This window comes from Syngnathus scovelli, chromosome 4, assembly GCF_024217435.2.
Source record: "Syngnathus scovelli strain Florida chromosome 4, RoL_Ssco_1.2, whole genome shotgun sequence".
NCBI lineage: Eukaryota > Metazoa > Chordata > Actinopteri > Syngnathiformes > Syngnathidae > Syngnathus > Syngnathus scovelli.
Window position 1 is genome coordinate 24,043,115 of NC_090850.1, and position 18,937 is coordinate 24,062,051.

An 18,937-nucleotide genomic window follows, 5' to 3' on the forward strand; every position below is an offset into this window, starting at 1 on the left:
CAAGAGTGACGATCAGTCATGCAGTCACCGACCGAGGGCTCCTCGGAGGTGGTCACTTTGAGGTCGGGCGGGCGGAGTCACGTGACTCTGCAGCGGGCGACCCCGCCCCCTCCGCTGCTCGCTCCCTGGTGTTTATAAGCGGTGCGGAGACGGCCGCCCGGACTCGGCGGCAACATGCCTGCACGCACTCGAGTCACCGCGTCGCTTCTGTCGCTTCTGCCGCTGCTGCCGCTGCTGCCGCTTCTGCCGCTGCTGCCGCTGGCGGCTGCAGGAGCCGCCGACGGGATCCCCGGCTCGTCTCCCGCTGCCTTCGAGGACGTTCAGAGCCACGGCGGCGGATACCGGGTGGTCCAGTGGGAGTGGACCTACGTGCAGACCCCATACGTCATCGCCGTGTGGCTCCTGGTGGCCAGCGTGGCCAAGATCCGTGAGTAGGATGCGCGCACCACGCCGCCACAATTGATCATGATAGGTAACATGGTCCTGCTCAAGTCAAGTTGGTTGGGGTGATTGTCGTCTTTCTTGCCACACCTCTCCTGAAAATCCTGAAATTCGCCGCATTGACGCGTGACGTCGCATCTGGGCTCAAACTCGACCTAAAACAAAAAAGTATGCATGGCAGGGAGTGAGCAACTCCTATCATCCGTGTCAGTCAAGACGTCACGCGCGCACTTCGAGGGCGCGCGCGCGCGCGCACACACACACACACACACACACACACACAACTTTGACAGTGTTGCGCGACTACAATGAAGATGTTGTCCAAAGAATAAGCCGATGTATTCCAAATATGCGACTGATTCCATTTCCATATCGATGTCGCGGTTCTCTCTCTCTCTCCAAATATTCAGCTCGCTCGCTCGCTCGCTCGCTCGCTCGCCCGCTCACTTTGTGCGCTCAAAACGAGTCTTCGCCTCTAGCCATCAAATGACGATGAAAACGACTGCGAGGAACTCCCGGGCTAGCCGTCCGTCCCGCGCGGTGCCAAAATAGCACCGACCATGACGCCGTGCATGTGCGTCAGTGTTCCACCTGTCGCAGCGTTTCACTACGGTGGTTCCGGAGAGCTGTCTGCTGATCCTTCTGGGTCTGGCGCTGGGCGGCCTGGTCCTGCTGGCCAGCGAGAGGCAGCCGTACCAGCTGGAGCCCGCCCTCTTCTTCCTCTTCCTGCTGCCCACCATCGTGGGCGACGCCGGCTACTTCATGCCCGCCCGCCTCTTCTTCGACAACCTGGGCGCCATCCTCACCTACGCCGTGGCGGGAACGCTGTGGAACGCTTTCTGCACAGGATTCGGACTCCACGCCGCCAAGCTGATGGGACTCATCGGTCGGTCAGCCGTGACTCCCCCCCCTGCGCTCATCTCTTAATTCCGTGCACGTATTTTGTTCTCAGACGAGCGCGTGCAGGCGGGCATGATGGACTTCCTGCTGTTCGGTGCCTTGATCTCGGCCGTGGACCCGGTGGCCGTGTTGGCCGTCTTTGAGGAAGTTCACGTCAACGACACGCTCTTCATCATCGTCTTTGGGGAGTCGCTGCTCAACGACGCCGTCACTGTGGTGATGATACGCACACACAGACGCTCTCACGGTTGCGAGGTACAAAGTCGATTCCTGAAACCCCTTTTGGGCTGCCGGGACCGAGGGACGGAGAGACGGACCTCTCTGGCCGCCTGAGAAGGCGGACCTTTCTGGCCCCCTGAGAAGAGCTGATCACCTGTGAAAACGAGAAAGATGTTTTCCACTCGCCTCGCCCCGGTCGGAGGCTATTGCCGAGGTGCTGACTGGGACATTCCCGTCTTGGGCGATTGTCACTTCATTGATGTAGCCTGGCCATGACCGCAGAAGCGCTGCCGAGGCGCCGCCGAGGGCCCTCCCGTCAAGCTGAGACGCTCCCGGCCCGGCCGTTGCCATCGCACGAGCGCCGGTTGGTCTGCTGCCAAGTCAGCGTGCGCTGGGTCCCCGAGCTCGGGGGTGCCCCCCCGTGGAGGGCACTGATTCCGTAGCAACGTGACCTTTTCGTCGTCGGCCTTAAATGCCGGTGACCATGGATGAGGGCCAGGAATGTAGATGCGGCCATCCCGACCGCCAAGTTCTGATGGACGCTTTGTTGATCTCAACGTCCGTCCGGAGCCGACATACTGATTAGTTCCCGGCACGCAGAACTGGACAGAACGTCGGCCGTAATTGCATTTCAACTGCTCCGGAGCCTCGCTGGAGTCGCTAACCCGACAGCGGCGGCGCTGCTCGCCGAGACGTTTGCGCAATTTCTCCCCAGCGAGACACGTTGGCCTCATTGCGGAGGTATCCGCTCGCATCTCTCAGAGGAAACCGGCCGCCCGCCCGCCCGCTCGCTCGCTCGCTCGCTCTAATGTCCTTTCCGTGTCCGCTGAGAAGACGGACCTCTAGTCCGCTAGTCCGGCTGGAGATGGATCAGACCTCTTTGCCCGTGTGCGCCAATCCAGGGACACCGTCCTGGATTTCGGCGCCACTCGACACTTTATTGGTGCTGGGGGGGCGTTATAACGATTACACTTTTGAGCAGATTAGCCGCCCGTCACTAATCCTCATCAGAACTCCGAATATGAGCTAATCCCACCAACGAGTGGACCAGATTGACCCACCGCTGTGGCTTACGCCGAGAACCGACGCCACGCCACGCCTATCAATCTCCCTCGGCCACATTCGGAAAGCACTTTGCGATTTGCAAATGCGGGACCATCATTCGTACGAGCGATGTGTCGCTAGCCAAAAGCAAGTCGTTTGTGGCTCACGTGTTGCGTGTTTGGATCCCGTGGCTATGGTCATTTCTTACGACATTTATTTGCGCCTATTTGTTGCGTCGTGCGTTACTTTGTGTTTGTTCAGTATCTTATAAGGCCGAGTTCTGATCTACTTGTTGCTAGCGATTAGCTAGATGGGTGAGCTAACGATCTCTTGCCTTTCAGGTGTTGTACAAAGTTTACATTTCCTTTGTGGAAGTCGGCGTGGAGAACGTGCAGACGGCCGATTACTTCAAAGGAATCGGTGAGGGGGGACGCCGTTAACCTGAACAATCATCGAGCAGCGTCATCGAGCAGCGTCACCGAGCGCTCACCCGTTGTGTCGCGTCATTGGTAGCCTCTTTCCTGGTGGTCAGCGTGGGCGGCACCTTGGTGGGTCTGGTCTTTGCCGTCCTCCTGAGCTTCCTCACACGCTTCACCAAAAGGGTTCGAATTATCGAGCCGCTCTTCGTCTTCCTGATGGTCTACCTGGCGTACCTCACCGCTGAACTCTTCTCGCTGTCCTCCATCTTGTCGTAAGTCATGGCCCTTACCGGCGGGTGCCCAAACTGGCCAATTTTCGACACGTGCTGCTGCTGCTGCTGCTGCTGCTGCTAATGGTTACAGTTGAAGTGCAAATGTTCCTTTTCAAAAAAGCGGATCACCTCCCAAAATAATGCTGTTTGTTCATTTCTAATGACGCTGAAGAATGCTGGTGACTGCTAGCATCCACAAGCTGCGGTTCATGACACTTAGGGATGACTAAGGAGTGACCGCAAGTGACTAGTGCAGAGTGCTAGTGGCTGGCAGCAGGCAGGGGCTAACTGCAGTCAATAACACTTTGAGTTGCCCACTAATGACACTTAAAAACCACTGACGACGCACAGCAAGTGACACCCGCCGGCGACACCCGCTGGTGACAGCGAACGCCTGCTAAGAATGGCTCGTCACGACCGCTCTGACGCGCTAACGACGGCTGAAGTAGTTGCAGAAGCAAGCGTCGCGTCACCTCGCTCCACGTCGTCGACTGACCGCGCTAACGGCCGCTAACGACGGCTAAAGTAGTTCCAGACGCAAGCGTCGCCTCACCTCGCTCCACGTGACGTTTGGGCCGCCGTCTGTCTCGTCCAGAATGACGTTCTGCGGCATCGGCGCCAACAAGTACGTGGAGGCCAACATCTCGCAGAAGTCTCGGACCACGGTCAAGTACACCATGAAAACCCTGGCCAGCATCGCCGAGACCCTCATCTTCATCTTCCTCGGCATCTCCGCCGTGGACAAGTCCAAGTGGGCCTGGGACACGGGCCTGGTGGCCTGCACCCTCGTCTTCATCTTCATCTTCCGAGCTGCCGGTCAGCCTCCTCCCCGGCCGAGCCCTGAGTCCCTGTCGGAGAAGGGTGACTTCCTGCCTTCCTGCTCAGGTGTGGTGGCTCAGACCTGGGTCCTGAACCGCTTCCGTCTGGTGCCCTTGGAGAAGATGGACCAAGTGGTGATGTCGTACGGTGGACTGCGGGGGGCGGTGGCTTTCGCTCTGGTGGTCCTGCTGGACGACAAACGTGTCAAGGCCAAAGACTACTTTGTGGCCACCACCATCGTGGTCGTCTTCTTCACCGTCATGTTCCAGGTACGGCGCTACACGGCGAAAGCCGACGCGCTAACAAAATTGCTCGGATCGGCACGGAAACGTACGACGAGTCCGACGCGTCGCTCTCGGTCGGCTTTGTTAGCTGGACAGCGAGCAGGCGGTTCGCTTGCGCCGCACGCTCGCAAGCGCCCTGCTCCTCACCATGTGTGTGTGTGTCATAGGGTTTGACCATCAAGCCACTGGTCAAGTGGCTGAAAGTTCCTCGCTCCACCAGCAGGAAGCCCACCATCAACGAGGAGATACACGAGAGGGTGAGCGTGGCGCATGCTTGCGTGCCTTTATTGAGGTTTGGCAAAAATAACCTACGAATCGTGCAAAACAATGCCGTCTGGCTGTCGCGCTCAGGCGTTCGATCACATCCTGACGGCGGTTGAGGACATCGCGGGACTTCAGGGCTACCACCACTGGCGCGACAAGTGAGGAAGAAGGCGGCGCGAGGTGTCGGCGCAATGACGTCATCGCGCCGCCACCGTGTCATGGACAGGTGGGAGCAGTTCGACAAGAATCACCTGAGCAAGCTTCTGCTGAGGAAGTCGGTGTACAGGAAGAGCGAGCTGTGGGAGGCGTACCAGAAGATCAACATCCGAGACGCCATCAGCCTCATCGACCAGGTGAGCGGGAGCTTCGGCGCGCGCACGCGCGCGCCAGACCTCGCCCTGACTTTGGTGCATGCGCGCAGGGCGGAAACGTTCTGACCTCGGCCAGACTCTCGCTGCCCTCCATGACCAGCGGGGCTTCCTTCCCGGACGCCGCCAACGTCACCAACTACCTGTGAGCCACGCCGCCTTACCGTGTTTGCGAGCGGGCGAGCGAGTGAGGGCGTGAGGGCGTGCCCGTCTCAATGCGAGTGCGCTCAATGCGAGTGCGTGAGGGCGTGCCCGTCTCAATGCGAGTGCGCGAGAGCGTGCCCGTCTCAATGCGAGTGTTTGAGGACGAGCCCGTCTCAATGCGAGTGGTTGCGCGTGAGAGCGTAAGCGTGTTTCTGCGTGCGTGTGTGTGTTTGCACAAGAGCTGGACAACCATGGCAAAGGAAAAGTCCTTTCAACGTTTGACAGGACAATGAGAAAATAAATGAGTCCGAAACTTTCTTGACACGCCACCCAATATCGGCGATGGAAAACAACACGAGACTCGTTTCTTGGAGGCGAGACGGCGCGTGTGGAGGGAGGGATTTGCGATTGGGAGAACTTGTCTGCCTGTCTGTCTGTCTGTCTGTCTGTCTGACTGGCGTTTGGTCCACGACGTCTGTTTGTGTGTGAACGAAGAGACGCTAATTTGCCCATAGCACGGGAATATCACGTTGTCAACGTGACGTGACGTTGACTTTAGCTTTAGCGATGTTTGAAAAGGAAGTCATGTCTTGTAACAATACGAGGAGTGCAATTGTTTTTCTTGTGCCACCTGCGAACGCTCTGCGCATGCGCATTCATTGTTTCCACCACATTTTATAGCTGGAGAGGAGAGAAGCAACAATGGAAATCCAATCCAGCCTGTGTTTCGGTAGGCTTTTGGAGTTAACCGAGAGAAACAAAAGAGCTAAACTGGAAAAAATTCCGAAAAGTAGCGACTGAAAGTAACTGTGTTGGAAATTAGGCTCATGGCGTGCAGAACTTTCTTCCTTCCCACAGCGTGCCACCGCTCAGCCTGCCCACCAAATCTGTGACGGCTCGCGTGCATTTTTCCAGGCGTGAGAACGGCAGTGGCGTGTGTCTGGACCTTCAGGTCATCCATAACATTCCTGGTGGCAAAGTGGAGGAGGACATGGAGACTCATCATTTCCTGGCAGAAAACCTCTACAAACCCAGGAGACGGGTAAGGCCACGCCCGCCGGGCCCGCCCGACCGACACCTGACGCAAGGCGCCTGACACCTGCGCCTGCCTGCGCAGTACCAGTCGCACTACAGCCGTCACTTCATTTCGGCGGGCGCCAAGGAGCGTCAAGACCGCGAGGTTTTCCAGAGGAACATGAAGAGCCGCATGGAGACCGTCAAGTCGGGGCGACCCAAGCGGCACAAGAAGGAGCGAAACGCCAAGAAGGTCAGGCTCGGCCCGGGGCGAGCGCCGTCGACGGCTCGATCAATGAATGACGCCGGCTGATCCCGCAGCGCCGAGGTTCCGAGGACAAAGCCGGAAGGAGCGGCGGGCAGCGGGGCAAAGGTGAGGCCCAAAAAGGACACGGGCGGTCAGAAAATTCCTTTGAGCTGGGAGGCGGAGTCGGCCAGAGCGCTGTCGTGTGTGTGTGTGTGTGTGTGTGTGTGTGTGTCTCAGACCCCGTGGGGGTTCCTCTGGGCTCCGACGAGGACGAGGATCAAGGCGAGCGTTCCGACCCTGAGAAGGAGGAAGACGTCGGTATCACTTTCGTCGCCGTGAAAGCGGAAACTCCCAAACGACGTCCTCACTCAGGTACACGTGTGGTGGCGCGCAGATCTGGCTGGCAACGGACCCCATGTACTACGTACGTGTGTCCTCAGTGGCGGCCGACGCTCATCTCCCATGGAAAGGCGTGGGCGTGTTGTGGCCGCCGCCCTGCGTGTCCCTGGAGGCCACCAAGGTGATCCCGGTGGACCTCCAGCAGGCGTGGAACCAAAGCATCTCGTCGCTGGAGAGCGTCTCGTTGCCGAGACACGAGGGCGGACGGGCCCCCCGCCCCATCTCATACACGCCGCCGGGCGGCCCTGTCTCGCCGCCCCCGGAGGAGGACGAGGAGGAGGACGAGACCAGGCCGCTCGTGCCGTCTCTAAAAGCGGCGCTAAAGCCGCCGCCCCCCCGCGTGTACCTGAGGAGCCTGGTGACGGCCCCCCCGCCCCCCGGCAGCGAGGACCCCTGTGCCCGAGGCCCCACCCAGCTCTAAGCGTGCTGACGCTTCAGCCTCCAGGAGACAATTGTTGTCAATCACTGTAGGCCTGCAAAATAAAAAAAAGCAGCGACGCTCCCCAGAAAGGGCCACCGGTCCCTGGAGATGTCGTGAGGAGAGGCGGGGGCAAAGCGCTTCATTTGGCCAAACAACAACAAAGTAGCTCGGCAACTCTGCGTGCACGTTTTATTTTTTTTCACTGGCACATGCAATGATCTTCTCCAATGTATTTTATTTTTTTGGGGGAACAGAACTAAACAGTAAAATGATGCGTATGACACTAAACGTTTGAATTATTTTTCAGATTTGTTGGACAGCGATGCTTTGGTGTTCTACCCTGGTTCAGGCTCAAATTCTTTTCCATCTATGCGACTAAAGGGGATTTCACGTAGCGCAGCCAAAGCTAACTTAGCAAGAGAGTGGGAAAAGTGGGAGATGCTCCGACCGGACCAAACTAAACGATACAAAACAAAAACATGTTGCCACTATCTGCCCGGGTCCAAAGGCGCCCTCTAGCGGTCAAAGGCTGGCACGAGGACGAAACGCCAGCAAATCCTTCTTAACATTCTGGGTTCTGTTTCACAAAGCGGGATTAGCCGGATCAGCTCAAATCCAACCCGCGTCGATTCGCTTGCGCTTTTAAAAAGGACAAGCAAATTATTTTCCTTCGAGGTGGAAGACTGATGCAAAACGACGTCTGTCAGTCAGTGTGTCCGAAAGTGATCCTTTCTTGATCCAGAGACCGGGTCGAGCTCATCAATGCAGATAGGCAACATAGCTGGGGGAACATGCCGGCCGGCCGGCCGGTCGGCCGGCTCCGTGCTTGTGAAAACGGGCCACTGGGTAGTCCGACTTTTGTGGAAGTCTCATCCGCTTGCCCAACAATGTGACGTACTGCGAGTGTGCGCGCGTGCGAGTGGGTGTGCCCGTCCTTCCGCCTGCCTGTCTGTCTGCCTGTCTGTCAGTCTGTCTGCGTGCGAGCGTGAGAGAAAAGGGGCCAAGCGCAGCGTGCGTGAGCTTTTGCCAAGCGGCTTGTGTGTGTGTGTGCGCGCGCGCGCGCGCGCGTGTGTGTCGGCAGGACCGTCCCGCGTTGTTGGCCCTGTTAAAGGGTAAGTGTATTGCGCCTACGATCGTCGTCGTCTCTGTCACGCACGGGCGTGCGAGCGCGCGCTGCGCTGCGCAGGTGAACTTCTTGGGAATGTTGCGGCTTGCCTTTTTCCCTTTCCAAACTTCCCGACTTTGACTTGTGACTTGAAGACCGACCACACAATGTAGTGGGCATGTTACGGAAAGCGTCGTCAGCACACGCGCGCGTGGGGCGTGCTTGTGCAAGTGACTGCTTGTCCATGTTTTTGTGTGTGTGTGTGTGTGTGTGTGTGTGTGTGTGTGTGTGTGTGTGTGTGTGTGTGTGTGTGTGTGTGTGTGTGTGTGTGTGTGTGTGTGTGTGTGTGTGCGCGTGTGTGTGTGTGTGTGTTACGCGGATACCTCGCCGGCAGAGCGTAAAGCTAAGAAAACAGGGACCGACTTGAACGGACTCTTTGGGTGTCCTCCAACCAACGCTCAACATGCTTCTCCACATTCCTCTTGTCTGTGTTGGACTGTGAGTAGCTTCCGTCGACGTCCTTGTTCTTTTTGTCTGTGCGCGCGCATGTGACTTTGCTTGTGTTTGTTGCTCAAGGTGCGCGCGTGTGTGTCTACGCGTATCTGGCTGCTTTCTCGCACTCAACATGCTCCTCCGTGCTTTTCTTCGGGAACATTGCGTCCACAATGGAAGACTTGTTGCAGTCACGAAAGCTGCTTTTGCGCGGTGGACGTGACAGTTTGCGGCCACGTGCCCGTCTCACACTTCCCGCACAGGCCCAGCTCTCAAAAGGAGCTCCTGAAAGTTGACGCTTCAAAGGAACAGAAGCCCTTGTACGGTAGGTAGGAGCAGAAGAGAACTCGCCACGATCACGGGCGTCAAGTCTCCGAAGGGAGACGGAACAGGTTTTTCCGAGCGGCGCAAAGGATGCTGCGGACCGACGATTGACGCAAACCGGCAAAACCTGAGGGACGGCCCGGCCCGGCCCGCTGGCTCGGTTTGTGGCAAAGTCGCGGGCGAGACCGTAACGGCGGCAAGTCGCTCCGCATGAGTCGTAGCGGCCGCCGGAGCGGATGATTCACTAGCTCTCGTGCAGCTGTCGCTCTCCGTGCTAACTTTAGCCGTTGCCGCCGCGTTGCGCTAGATGGATTGGCGCGGCTGCGCGGATTGCCCGCTCTCAAGTGTGTCATGTAGACAATCGCCCTGATATTTTTTTTTGCCAGATCCCATTCCGTAGCGACGCGCAAACCGAGCCCTTTTATGCCGTTCTTCGCGGAGGGAGGACTGTGCGCAAGCGGTTTCTGCTCGCATCTTCCTTCGAGCACGGCTGACGTTTGTCCTCATCTCTGTCTTGTCGGGCAGTGCGACCGAGCCGGGGCGGGCCGAACTGAGCCGGCCTCTGCTCCCGCGTGAGAAGCTCCGGGAAGGTTTGGCTTGAGGACACCCCCCCCCCTCCCCCCTCTCCCCTTCGATAGCGGATGCTGCGGTCCGGATCCAAGCGGAGCCATCGAGGGCTGGCCACCTGGGGAAGTCTGAAGGCGGTTACGTGGACATGGCGCTGCCCAGGTTCTCCCCGCAGAGGGGATCCTTGACCTGGTCTGTCGGCACACGGAACCGAGCAGGATGCAGCACGGAAGCACGGGACGGCCCGAGGCCAGATGAGGAAAGGAGAAGCGAAGAAGTTGAGGGGGAGCAAAGAGACCAGAACCGAAAAGAGGGCAAAGTGTCCTGGGAACGAGGTGACGAGAACCTTAAGGAGGTCAAAGCAGCCCGGGAAGGGCAGAACGAGGAAGTAAGCGACGGCGCGCGGGGAGACCGAGGACCACGTGACCACAAAGGAGGCGCGCGGGGAGGACGTGATGAGGGAGAAGCAGGCGTCGAAGGAGGAGGGGCCTTCAAAGCTGAGCCTGCAATCCAAATGGAAGATGACGACGGAGGCCACAAACAGCCCAGCAAAGGACAGCGGCCCCCAACACTGACACACACGCCCACTGGAGCCTGCTGGGAACAAAACACGCAGCCAATGGCCACACCAGACGCCTGTTCTGAAAAGCTCCCGGAACAAGTCGACTCTCAGGACTCGCTTTCAGAACCGGGGCAACCGGAGGAAGGCCGAGGCGGTCCCGCTGACGCTCACGGCCGACCCGCTGTCGGCCAAGACGGTCCTGCTGATGCCCAAGGCGGACCTGCTGACGCCCAAGGTGGACCTGCTGACGGCCAAGGCGGTCCCGCTGACGCCCACGGCCGACCCGCTGTCGGCCAAGACGGTCCTGCCGACGCCCACGGCGGACCTGCTGTCGGCCAAGGCGGTCCTGCTGATGCCCAAGGCGGACCTGCTGACGCCCAAGGTGGACCTGCTGACGCCCAAGGTGGACCTGCTGACGCCCAAGACGGACCTGCTGTCGGCCAAGGCGGACCTGCTGTCGGCCAAGGAGGTCCCGCTGAGGATTCTCCCTTTGAAGAGTCTTTTCGGACGCAAGACTGTCGTTGCAAAGAGGGTGTGGCGCACGACGGTGGCGCTGAAAAGCTGGCAGAAGGTGCCCATGGCGAGAGGCGTCCCAAAGGCTTTGAGCGCCCAAAGGACCCTCCTTGCCAAAGCAAGCACCCGGACACCGAGCCGAGCCTGCTGATGGACGCGGATTCAGACTCGCGTCTGCGTGCGGACCCGGCGGCACAGGTGAAGACGCACGCGTGGCTTGACAGGTTGCCGGGAGACTGATTTGTGCGTATGCAGGTGCCGACCTCGCTCCGGGGCCTTTCTCAGCACGTGGATGTCCGGCAGCTCCCGTGCCACTTGGGCTCCAATCACGACAGCTGGTCGGCCTTCCGCTCCGTGAGTACCAGGCGGGAGCGCCGACCTGGCGCCGGCCGCCCGACCTCACGCCGACTCGTGTCTGCCAGAGAGTGGAGCAGCTGAGCGCCCTGTGTGAGGATGTGGTCAAGCTGCTGCAGAAGAACATTGACGTGATGGAGGACACGCACCTGCCTGACACGCAGCAGGTTCCCAGAGAAACAAACATGTCACGCACACACAAAGGGACAGACATACAACATATGCGGGCGCGCGCGACACCCAGGATGCCGAGCGCCAGCTGGCCATCTACCGGGAGTTGATGCGCGGGGTCCTCGGAGACGGCCCATTGGCGCGCCTGCAGCGGGAGGGCGGAGCCTGGCTGTCGCTGCTGCGACGGGAGCAGCGAGGGGAGCGGCGCCGCGCGGCAGCCGTGGCCGCCGTTTCCCGCCTGTATGAGCGGACGGACGAGCTGCTCCACCGCCTGGTGGCCTTGAACAACCACAGAACGCGACAGCTCCAGCAGCTCCTGCGGGATTTGTGCTGCGCCGCCCGCGCCTTTGGACAGGTGGCCGGCCCACTTGAGCGCTCTCGCCTCTGCAACTCTTACGCTTGTGTTTTTTCTGGCAGGTGAGCTCATGGATGGACGGGGAGGGCCAGGTGCGGCTCACCTGTCCAGACCGGCCCGAGGAGTCGCTCTGCCAGAAGCAGTGGGACGTGCGCGGCACGCAGCAGCTGAGCTTTGCCGGCCCCTCGTGTCACGAGGCCCGCGCCACGTTCGACGAGAAGACTGCGCCGTTGAGGCGGCAGTGGCGGAGCTCCCGCTCAAGCCCCTCCTTCACGGACACGCCGCGCGGCGACGCGGGACCGAGCCCCGCAGCTGACGGCCCCCCCTCGGGCGGACCTAGGCGCATGCCCCTACTCCGCCGGCTGTTTGGCGGCGACCCCGGCGGGGCCCGCCGCCGATGGTCGGTCGGCTCCGCCCCCTCCTCTTTCCCACGTCTGCTCGGTAAAGCTCAGAGCTTAGACTGGCCCGCCTTTGCCGCCGCGGTCCGCTCTGGCCCCCCGGCGGCGCGCCTCAACAGCGCCCCGGTGGGGCGCCGGGGAAACACGGGCGTGTTCATCCGAGGTTTGGAGGTCAACAGCACCGAGGCGGTGGACCGCACCCTCCGCCCCGCCTGGGCGGGGCGCGGCTCCGGGGTGCCAGGAACTGAGAATCCGGCCACGGAAGTCCGGGGAGACGGAAGGTGGGTTGTTGCCACGGTAACTCAAGGAAATGTTTTTTTAATTCCAGGTGAAGGTTGCCCCTCCGGTAAGGTGAGTCAAACCCATTCGGCGTCGTTATCTCAGATGTCGGTCAGCGCGGAAATGGATGAAGTCGACGGCGGTAAGAGCTGGCCCACAAACTGAAAGCGTCCGGGTCTGTCCGCCCAGGAGGCTGCGTCACATCCTGGAGGAAATGGTGACCACGGAGCGCCAGTACGTGCGCTCGCTGCGTTACGTCATCCGTCACTATTTTCCCGAGATGGAGCGCGCCGACCTCCCGCAGGAGCTGCGCGGCAAACGCTCGGTGCTCTTCGGCAACCTGGAGAAGATTCTGGACTTCCACGCTCGCTTCTTCCTGAAAGAACTGGAGGCCTGCAGGAAACATCCGCTGCGAGCGGCGCACTGCTTCATGAGACACGTAGGACACGCTCGCACTCGCCGCGCACCTAGCTAATGTTCAGGTCAACCCGACGGCAGACGCTTGTCGTCTTGGTAACATTTGAGTGGAGGTCAGGGGCCCGTCCAGGACGACGTCACCAGGCTGTTGTCGTGGCAGCACAGACACACACACACAACACACACGCACACACACAAGGACGAGTGGAACCGATGTCAGTTGTTCCCACGGTAACGTGCCAAGCCACTGTCACTGGTAACTCAACCACGCGCACGTGAAAACGTCTGGGCGATTGCACGGCACGGTACGTGCGCACGTGTGACATCATACCCTGCCTTCTAACGCGCGCGCGCGTGCGCGCGCATGTGTGTGTGTGTGTAGCAGGAGCAGTTGAGTCTGTACGCCCTGTACAGTAAAAACAAGCCCAAGTCCGACGCGCTGCTGGCCAGTCACGGCCTCGCCTTCTTCAAGGTAAAGCCAATCCCCCCCCCGTCGTATGACCTTTCACCTCACCTCGCTCACTCCACACGTTGCGTGTGCGCAGAGGAAGCAGCGCGAGCTGGGCGACAAGATGGACTTGTGCTCGTACCTGCTGAAGCCGGTTCAGCGCATGAGCAAGTACGCGCTGCTGCTGGATGACCTCATCGAGGAAGCGGGCCCGGGCCCAGAGGAGGAGCTGAGCGCGCTGCGGGCAGCCGCCGCCGGCGTCAAGTTCCAGCTGCGCCACGGCAACGACCTCCTCGCCATGGACGCCATCCGACATTGCGACGTGCGTCCATCCGCCTGGCCTCGGTGGCCGCTGCTAACGGGCCTGAAAAAGCCCTAAGCCTATCCCCGCCCCAACCCGCCGCCGCAGGTGGACCTGAAGGAGCAGGGGCGGCTGCTGCGCCAGGACCGCTTCACCGTCTGGAGCGGAAGGAAGAAGTGCGACAGACGGGTCTTCCTCTTTGACCAGCTGCTCCTCCTCAGCAAAGCCAAGAAGGTGGACGGCGGCCTGGACGTCTTTGACTACAAGCGCTCCTTCAAGGTGAGCAAAGACGGCTGGCGGGTGGGCGGGACCTCAGCGAGAACGTCGCCATAGTCAGACTCCTTGTGTCTCCCTTCCCGCCGCGCGACAGACTTCGGACTTGGGCCTGACCGAGTCGAGGGGAGACGACGGCCTCTGCTTTGAGATTTGGTTCCGAAGGAGGACGTCCAAGACCCAGACCCTGACCCTGCGGGCCGCCTGCGCCCAAGTTAAAGACGCCTGGACGCGTGAGCTGGCCGCTATCCTCTGGGCGCAGGCCGCCATGAACAAAGGTGGGTGTGGCTGTGGCTGTGGCTGTGGCTGCGGCTGCGGCTGCGGCTGCGGCGCAATCTCCAGTGTGAGTCAGCCGGCCGGGCCGGCCGTGTGCGCAGAGGCGCGTCTGAAGGAGATGCTGTCCATGGGGGTGGGCAACAAGCCTTATTTGGACATTCGGCCCAGCGCCGCCGCCATCAGCGACCGGGCCGTTCACCACGTGAGCGGGGTGCGAGGTACGCCGTCCGTTGCTCCCTTTCTGCAAAAGGTTTTGGGCAACGCACGCTCCCATTACGGCTCTTTTTTGGAACTGCGCCAATCAAAAGTTGCAGAGGTTCAAAAGTTACCGTTTGTAGCCCGAGAGCGCATTCATTCATTCATCCACCCATCCATCTGCTTTGATGGGATTTTTGTCCGCGCAGGTGTCAGGACACGAGCGTCCATCGCCGTCTCGGCCTCCGACCGCAGCGCCCCCTTCCGGCGAGCGGTGCCGACCTCCGAGCCCACGTGGAGCGGCCTGCTGGGCTCCCTCGATCTGCACGTGTGGGGCGACGTGGCGCCGCCCCGCGTCGACGAAGACGAGCGGGAGCGCGACACCGCCGCCAGCCAGCTTTCCGTCGGTACGTTGGTCAAACACACTCATTTTGCTTCCTTTGATTTTGGAGTGGAGTTCCATCGACGGCAATTCGGCGTGTTGCGGAATGATAGTGAACTTTTTTTTCCGGTGCGGAAGACATACACTCCTGTGCGATTTAAGTATACCAAAATCAGTTTGTAGTTTGGATATTTAAAAGTGGGAGTGATGATTTCTCGCGGCACGGCACGCCCGACAAAGTCCCTCACCTTCTCCCGGCAGCCACTGAAAGTTCGGGCTCGTCGTCCCGTTGCCCGTCGGGGTCCGCCGGCTCTGACTCCGGCTGCGACTCCTTCCGACCGCGGGACCCGAGCTCCGCCTCCTCAGGCTCCTCCCGCAAAGCCGTGAGTGGCACACGTGCACGCAGTCCCCCTTTGAGTGACATCGTTGGCTGAAACGGCAGCTCCTTTTCAGGGGGCGGCGGCCATCGTCGTCCCGGTCAGCGACGTGTGAGCGCTTTGGACGACTTGTGCCGTCGCCGTGGCTGGCGACCGCAACGACCGATGTTGGGAAAGCTGCGACTCGATGCAACTCGCCGCCGTTCCGTGCTCACTCTTGTGTCTTCTGTTCATGGCATCTGCTGGCACTTTTTCACTCCCCACAGGAGTCTAAATAAATTCAAAACATTACAAGTCACAATGCCGTGGTTCTTATCAGGTGTGTCAAATGCAGGTCCAGAAAAAAAAGCAAAAAACAAACCCATAAAACCAGGAGGTGGGCAACTGTCTGTCATCGTTAGGGCGTCATTATACAGAATATAATCCAATCGTCGGTACGTTTCAAAAGTGCTTCAATCACTGTTTCTGTCACTATTATTAATATTAGCAAGATACTTACATATCTAGCTCGAGAGAGAGAGAGAGAGAGAGAGAGAGATGATTGTGTAGCGTTAAAGAAAAAAAAAAAAAAAAAAACATTTGTGGAGGCTCGATCGGTGTTTCCCAACCAGTGTGCCGCGGCACACCGGTGTCACGTGAGAGATGTTCCGTGGGAAATTGTCCAACATTAAATACCGAGCGAATTGTAACAGGATTACCAAACCACAGGTCAGTTTCCGCAAGGCTAATCGTGCATGCGTGGCAAATCGGAGAATTTGGAGATGTCATGTTGTGGCATCGGCACATACTCAATTTATGTGTGTGTTGCTGTTAGTGTTGGCTCGTGAGTGAACGATTCGTTCAAAAAAGGTTGGGAAACACTGGGCTAGATTGTATTTGAAAAGCCTATCTACACATGAGTTGATTGCATCTGCGATTGCCAAGGAAGAGCCGCGCCAATCAGACTGCGGCGGCGGCGGTGGCAGCAGCGCTCTCGGACGTGACAGTACCGTCCTTCGGGCGGTCAGCCGGCTCGTCGTCAGCTGAAACTAATTGCATCCGGGTTCCAGTCTCGACCGAGCCCCGCACCGCACCGCCGCACTCTGCCCGCGCACACATACAAATGGCGGCGCATCGAGCACATGAAATCAGACAGCCTGCAAAGTTTTGGATTACAAAGGGATCCACTTTCGAAGTGCGGAGCGTTTGTGGAAAACGTCTAATTTTCTTCCTTGGAACGAACGTCAAGGCGTCTACTGGGGAAAAAGCACACGTCACGGGGCCACGGGACCGACCACCGACCTGACCGGCTCGTGCACTGTGAGTACACAACACTTATTCCTTCGACGAAGACGCCACCTCCTGGACGTCGCGTGAACAGGCCTGCAGCGTGGGGGTGCGGGAGCCTACACTCGCCGTCTCGGGCCGGGGTTTGGACTCGCGCCCCATTTTCCCCAGTTGTTGTTGTTTTTGTTATTTCGCCTTGCATGTCACCGTTTTGTTTCATGCACTGTTAACACTCGCTTTCCGAGTCCCGGGCCAATTTCAAGCAAGGATTCTCTTCCTTGTTGCTAAGTTGTCAACAGCAGCCAATGCAGCGCTATATAACAAAGATAAACACACCAAAAGTGGCTTCCACAAACGGATCCAAATTGATCAGTGTTACGGACCGAGTGGTCAAGCTCCTTGTCGCCAGCAGGCGGCGTTGCGGCGCGCCCACATCACTGTCCAAAGAAAACGGCTGGCTCGCTGGGCTGCTTCTTCTTCTCCTTATTCTTCTTGGACACATGTATACATTTGGACAGTCTTCCCACCTGGGGAAGACCTCCAAAAGGGGCTTCTGACCCAATTCGGGTCAAGGCCTTGCCGGATGCAAATCGGGCCAGACTTGGGAACGTTTCACTGGCAGGCCCGCAGGCAGGCAGGCAGGCAGGCAGGCAAGCTTAGGTCCAGCCCCGGCCGCCGTCAGCCGAGCGGCCGGAGCGAACGAGCGAGCGCGTTCCTTTGGCTTGATGCCGGAGGTCGTTCCGCTCGTTAGCCGCCCTTCGTTAGCATCCCGTTCATTCATTTCCATTTGTGAACTCGGCCGAGTGGCTGAGCCACGACGCCGTTTATCTGGCAGAAGGGATGTGAGAATAAAAAGGCTCAGCTCAGCTGACATCCCAAAGCATTAGATGGTCAAATCTTGCCTTTTTCCTCATTCCTCCCATCATTTGAGTTCAAGTGGACCAGCCTGACGTGTCAAATCCGTAGCCGGGCTTTCCAAATCCGTCGCGAGGCTTTCGCCGGTGACGACGAAGATGGCCTCGTTTGTCGGGAGGACTAACGTAAAGAGACGACTGGCCGTGATTCCAGAAATGTCACTTGAGAGAACTGCAATGGCAAGCGGGGTGAGCGTGTTTTGGAATCGAGCGTTCCTGAAGGCCTTTCTCCTTGGGCTTATGTGGCGAGATGGTGTCGATAAGGTCGCCCCCCCCCCCCCCCCCCCATGGCGACCAAGAAGAAGCAGCCAATGAGCTGACCCGCCTGGCCGCCGCCGCCTGCCCTCCCTCTTTCCCTCTCTCCCTCCCTCCCTCCCTCCCTCCCTCCCTCCCTCCCTCCCTCCCAGCGCGGTGCCGCCTCCCCAACTTCACAACCCGTGTGTGCGACAGCCTCGCCACACTCTTCGCACTCCCCAGGTCAGCCAGTCTGGCTGGGTGGCCCCGCATCCTCGCCGTCCGTCGCCCCTTCCCTCGGACCATCATGCCCCCCCGTCCCTCACGTGGCGCCTCGGGCAAGCCGCCCTACTCGTACGTCAGCCTGACGGCCATGGCCATCCGGAACAGCCCGGACAAGATGCTCCCCCTGAGCGCCATCTACCGCTTCATCTCCGACAACTTCCCCTTCTACCGTCACAACGCCCGACGCTGGCAGAACTCTGTGCGACACAACTTGTCCTTCAACGACTGCTTTGTCAAGATGCCGCGCGGGCCCGAGCAGCCGGGCAAGGGCGCCATGTGGGCCCTGCACCCCCATTGCGGGGACATGTTCCGCAACGGGACTTTCCTCAGACGCCGCCAGAGGTTCAAGGCCGCGCAGCCCCTGGCCAGGGGGCAGCCGCTGCTCCGCTCACTCCGGGACCCCTGCCCGCTGCCGCCGCCGCCGCCGCCGCCGCCACCGCCACCACCGCCACCACTGCCGCCGCGCCCGCCGCGCCCGCCCTTCAAGCACCCTTTCGCCATCGAGAGCCTCGTGGGCGACGCGGCCAGGTGGCCGGTGGCGACCGGCCCGGAGGACTTTCTCCCTATGCCCTGGATGGCGTGCGGGCTCGGAGGCCGACGGCTTCCCGCCGTCCCGCTGGCCGTCAAAGCCGCTCCGGTTTGGCTGCCTCCGGTCCTGCTGGCGCCGTTCCCGCCGCCGCTGCCGGCACCCGCCAAATGACTGACATGGGGAGGGCCGGTTCTGCGCAGTTTGCTGCGCTCGTCTGCCTCTTTTCCCTCAAACTGTGGCTGGCGCGTTTCCAAGCTCGTCGCACGCACTAAGGTGCCGATGCGTGCCGGTTCCTTGCAAACTTTGTCAACTTTCAAACGTGCGGGGAGCTGCTTAACATCAATTGAAAGTCCGAGAGGATGCTGGAAAGAGTTTGTCCTCTTGTGCATGAAATTGCATGCAATGGGAACCGCCGTTTCTGTATAGTCATTTTATAAAGGCATCACATTTTTCTCTCTCGCTCTGTCTTTTTTGATGACCACTCGCTCGCATTTTGGTCAAATTGTTTGGACAAGAAGCAGTTGCCTGTGGCCTCTTTTGCAGGAGAGTAGGCAGACCTCCCGTTTGTTTGTTTGTTTGTTTGTTTGTTTGTTTGTTTGTTTGTTTGTTTGTTTGTGTTTGTTTGTTTGTTTGTTTGTTTGTTTGTGTTTGTTTGTTTGTTTGTT

General features: G+C 59.4%; 3 protein-coding genes across 11 annotated transcripts; all 3 read left to right on the top strand.

The window, feature by feature from the left end:
• The first annotated feature begins 174 nt into the window (after positions 1–174).
• Positions 175–7,543, top strand: slc9a5 (solute carrier family 9 member A5). 2 transcript variants are annotated; one of them, XM_049718522.1, is made up of 16 exons: positions 175–427; positions 1,025–1,327; positions 1,394–1,557; positions 2,946–3,024; positions 3,118–3,295; positions 3,891–4,111; positions 4,181–4,383; positions 4,566–4,655; positions 4,750–4,820; positions 4,889–5,015; positions 5,084–5,175; positions 6,090–6,216; positions 6,292–6,441; positions 6,510–6,561; positions 6,673–6,807; positions 6,876–7,543. In XM_049718522.1, exons 1-16 carry the CDS (start codon positions 175–177, stop codon positions 7,253–7,255), a joined length of 2,625 nt encoding a protein of 874 aa, XP_049574479.1. In that variant the 3' UTR covers positions 7,256–7,543. The 2 variants fall into 2 exon arrangements, with proteins under 2 accessions (XP_049574479.1, XP_049574478.1); XM_049718521.1 differs by having other exon boundaries at positions 3,891–4,383.
• Positions 7,544–8,165: 622 nt separating this feature from the next.
• On the top strand, positions 8,166–15,345 carry plekhg4 (pleckstrin homology domain containing, family G (with RhoGef domain) member 4). Of its 8 annotated transcripts, none has more exons than XM_068650410.1 (15): positions 8,166–8,367; positions 8,755–8,858; positions 8,937–9,177; positions 9,702–11,016; positions 11,074–11,172; positions 11,241–11,339; positions 11,417–11,698; positions 11,761–12,377; positions 12,565–12,814; positions 13,175–13,264; positions 13,338–13,562; positions 13,650–13,820; positions 13,912–14,692; positions 14,929–15,050; positions 15,121–15,345. In XM_068650410.1, the coding sequence occupies exons 4-15, from the start codon at positions 9,892–9,894 to the stop codon at positions 15,157–15,159; spliced, it is 3,900 nt and encodes a 1,299-aa protein (XP_068506511.1). In that variant the 5' UTR covers positions 8,166–8,367; positions 8,755–8,858; positions 8,937–9,177; positions 9,702–9,891; the 3' UTR covers positions 15,160–15,345. The 8 variants fall into 8 exon arrangements, with proteins under 8 accessions (XP_068506511.1, XP_068506512.1, XP_068506514.1 ...); XM_049718511.2 differs by lacking the exons at positions 8,755–8,858; positions 8,937–9,177 and having other exon boundaries at positions 8,167–8,367; positions 13,912–14,092; positions 14,192–14,308; positions 14,495–14,692; XM_068650411.1 differs by lacking the exon at positions 8,937–9,177.
• Positions 15,346–17,648: 2,303 nt separating this feature from the next.
• On the top strand, positions 17,649–18,443 carry LOC125967441 (forkhead box protein B1-like). Its single transcript, XM_049718560.2, has one exon. It carries the CDS (start codon positions 17,766–17,768, stop codon positions 18,441–18,443), a length of 678 nt encoding a protein of 225 aa, XP_049574517.1. The 5' UTR covers positions 17,649–17,765.
• Positions 18,444–18,937: the final 494 nt, after the last annotated feature.

Excerpts from the sequence above, each read along its gene's own strand:
- slc9a5 (XM_049718521.1), top strand. The coding sequence starts at position 175 with ATGCCTGCACGCACTCGAGTCACCGCGTCGCTTCTGTCGCTTCTGCCG. Across the intron at positions 428-1,024 it reads GGCCAGCGTGGCCAAGATCC|TGTTCCACCTGTCGCAGCGT; the intron begins GTGAGTAGGATG and ends CATGTGCGTCAG. Across the intron at positions 1,328-1,393 it reads CAAGCTGATGGGACTCATCG|ACGAGCGCGTGCAGGCGGGC; the intron begins GTCGGTCAGCCG and ends TTTTGTTCTCAG.
- LOC125967441 (XM_049718560.2), top strand. The coding sequence starts at position 17,766 with ATGCCCCCCCGTCCCTCACGTGGCGCCTCGGGCAAGCCGCCCTACTCG.
- plekhg4 (XM_068650410.1), top strand. The coding sequence starts at position 9,892 with ATGGCGCTGCCCAGGTTCTCCCCGCAGAGGGGATCCTTGACCTGGTCT. Across the intron at positions 11,340-11,416 it reads ACCTGCCTGACACGCAGCAG|GATGCCGAGCGCCAGCTGGC; the intron begins GTTCCCAGAGAA and ends CGCGACACCCAG. Across the intron at positions 15,051-15,120 it reads CAGGCTCCTCCCGCAAAGCC|GGGGCGGCGGCCATCGTCGT; the intron begins GTGAGTGGCACA and ends GCTCCTTTTCAG.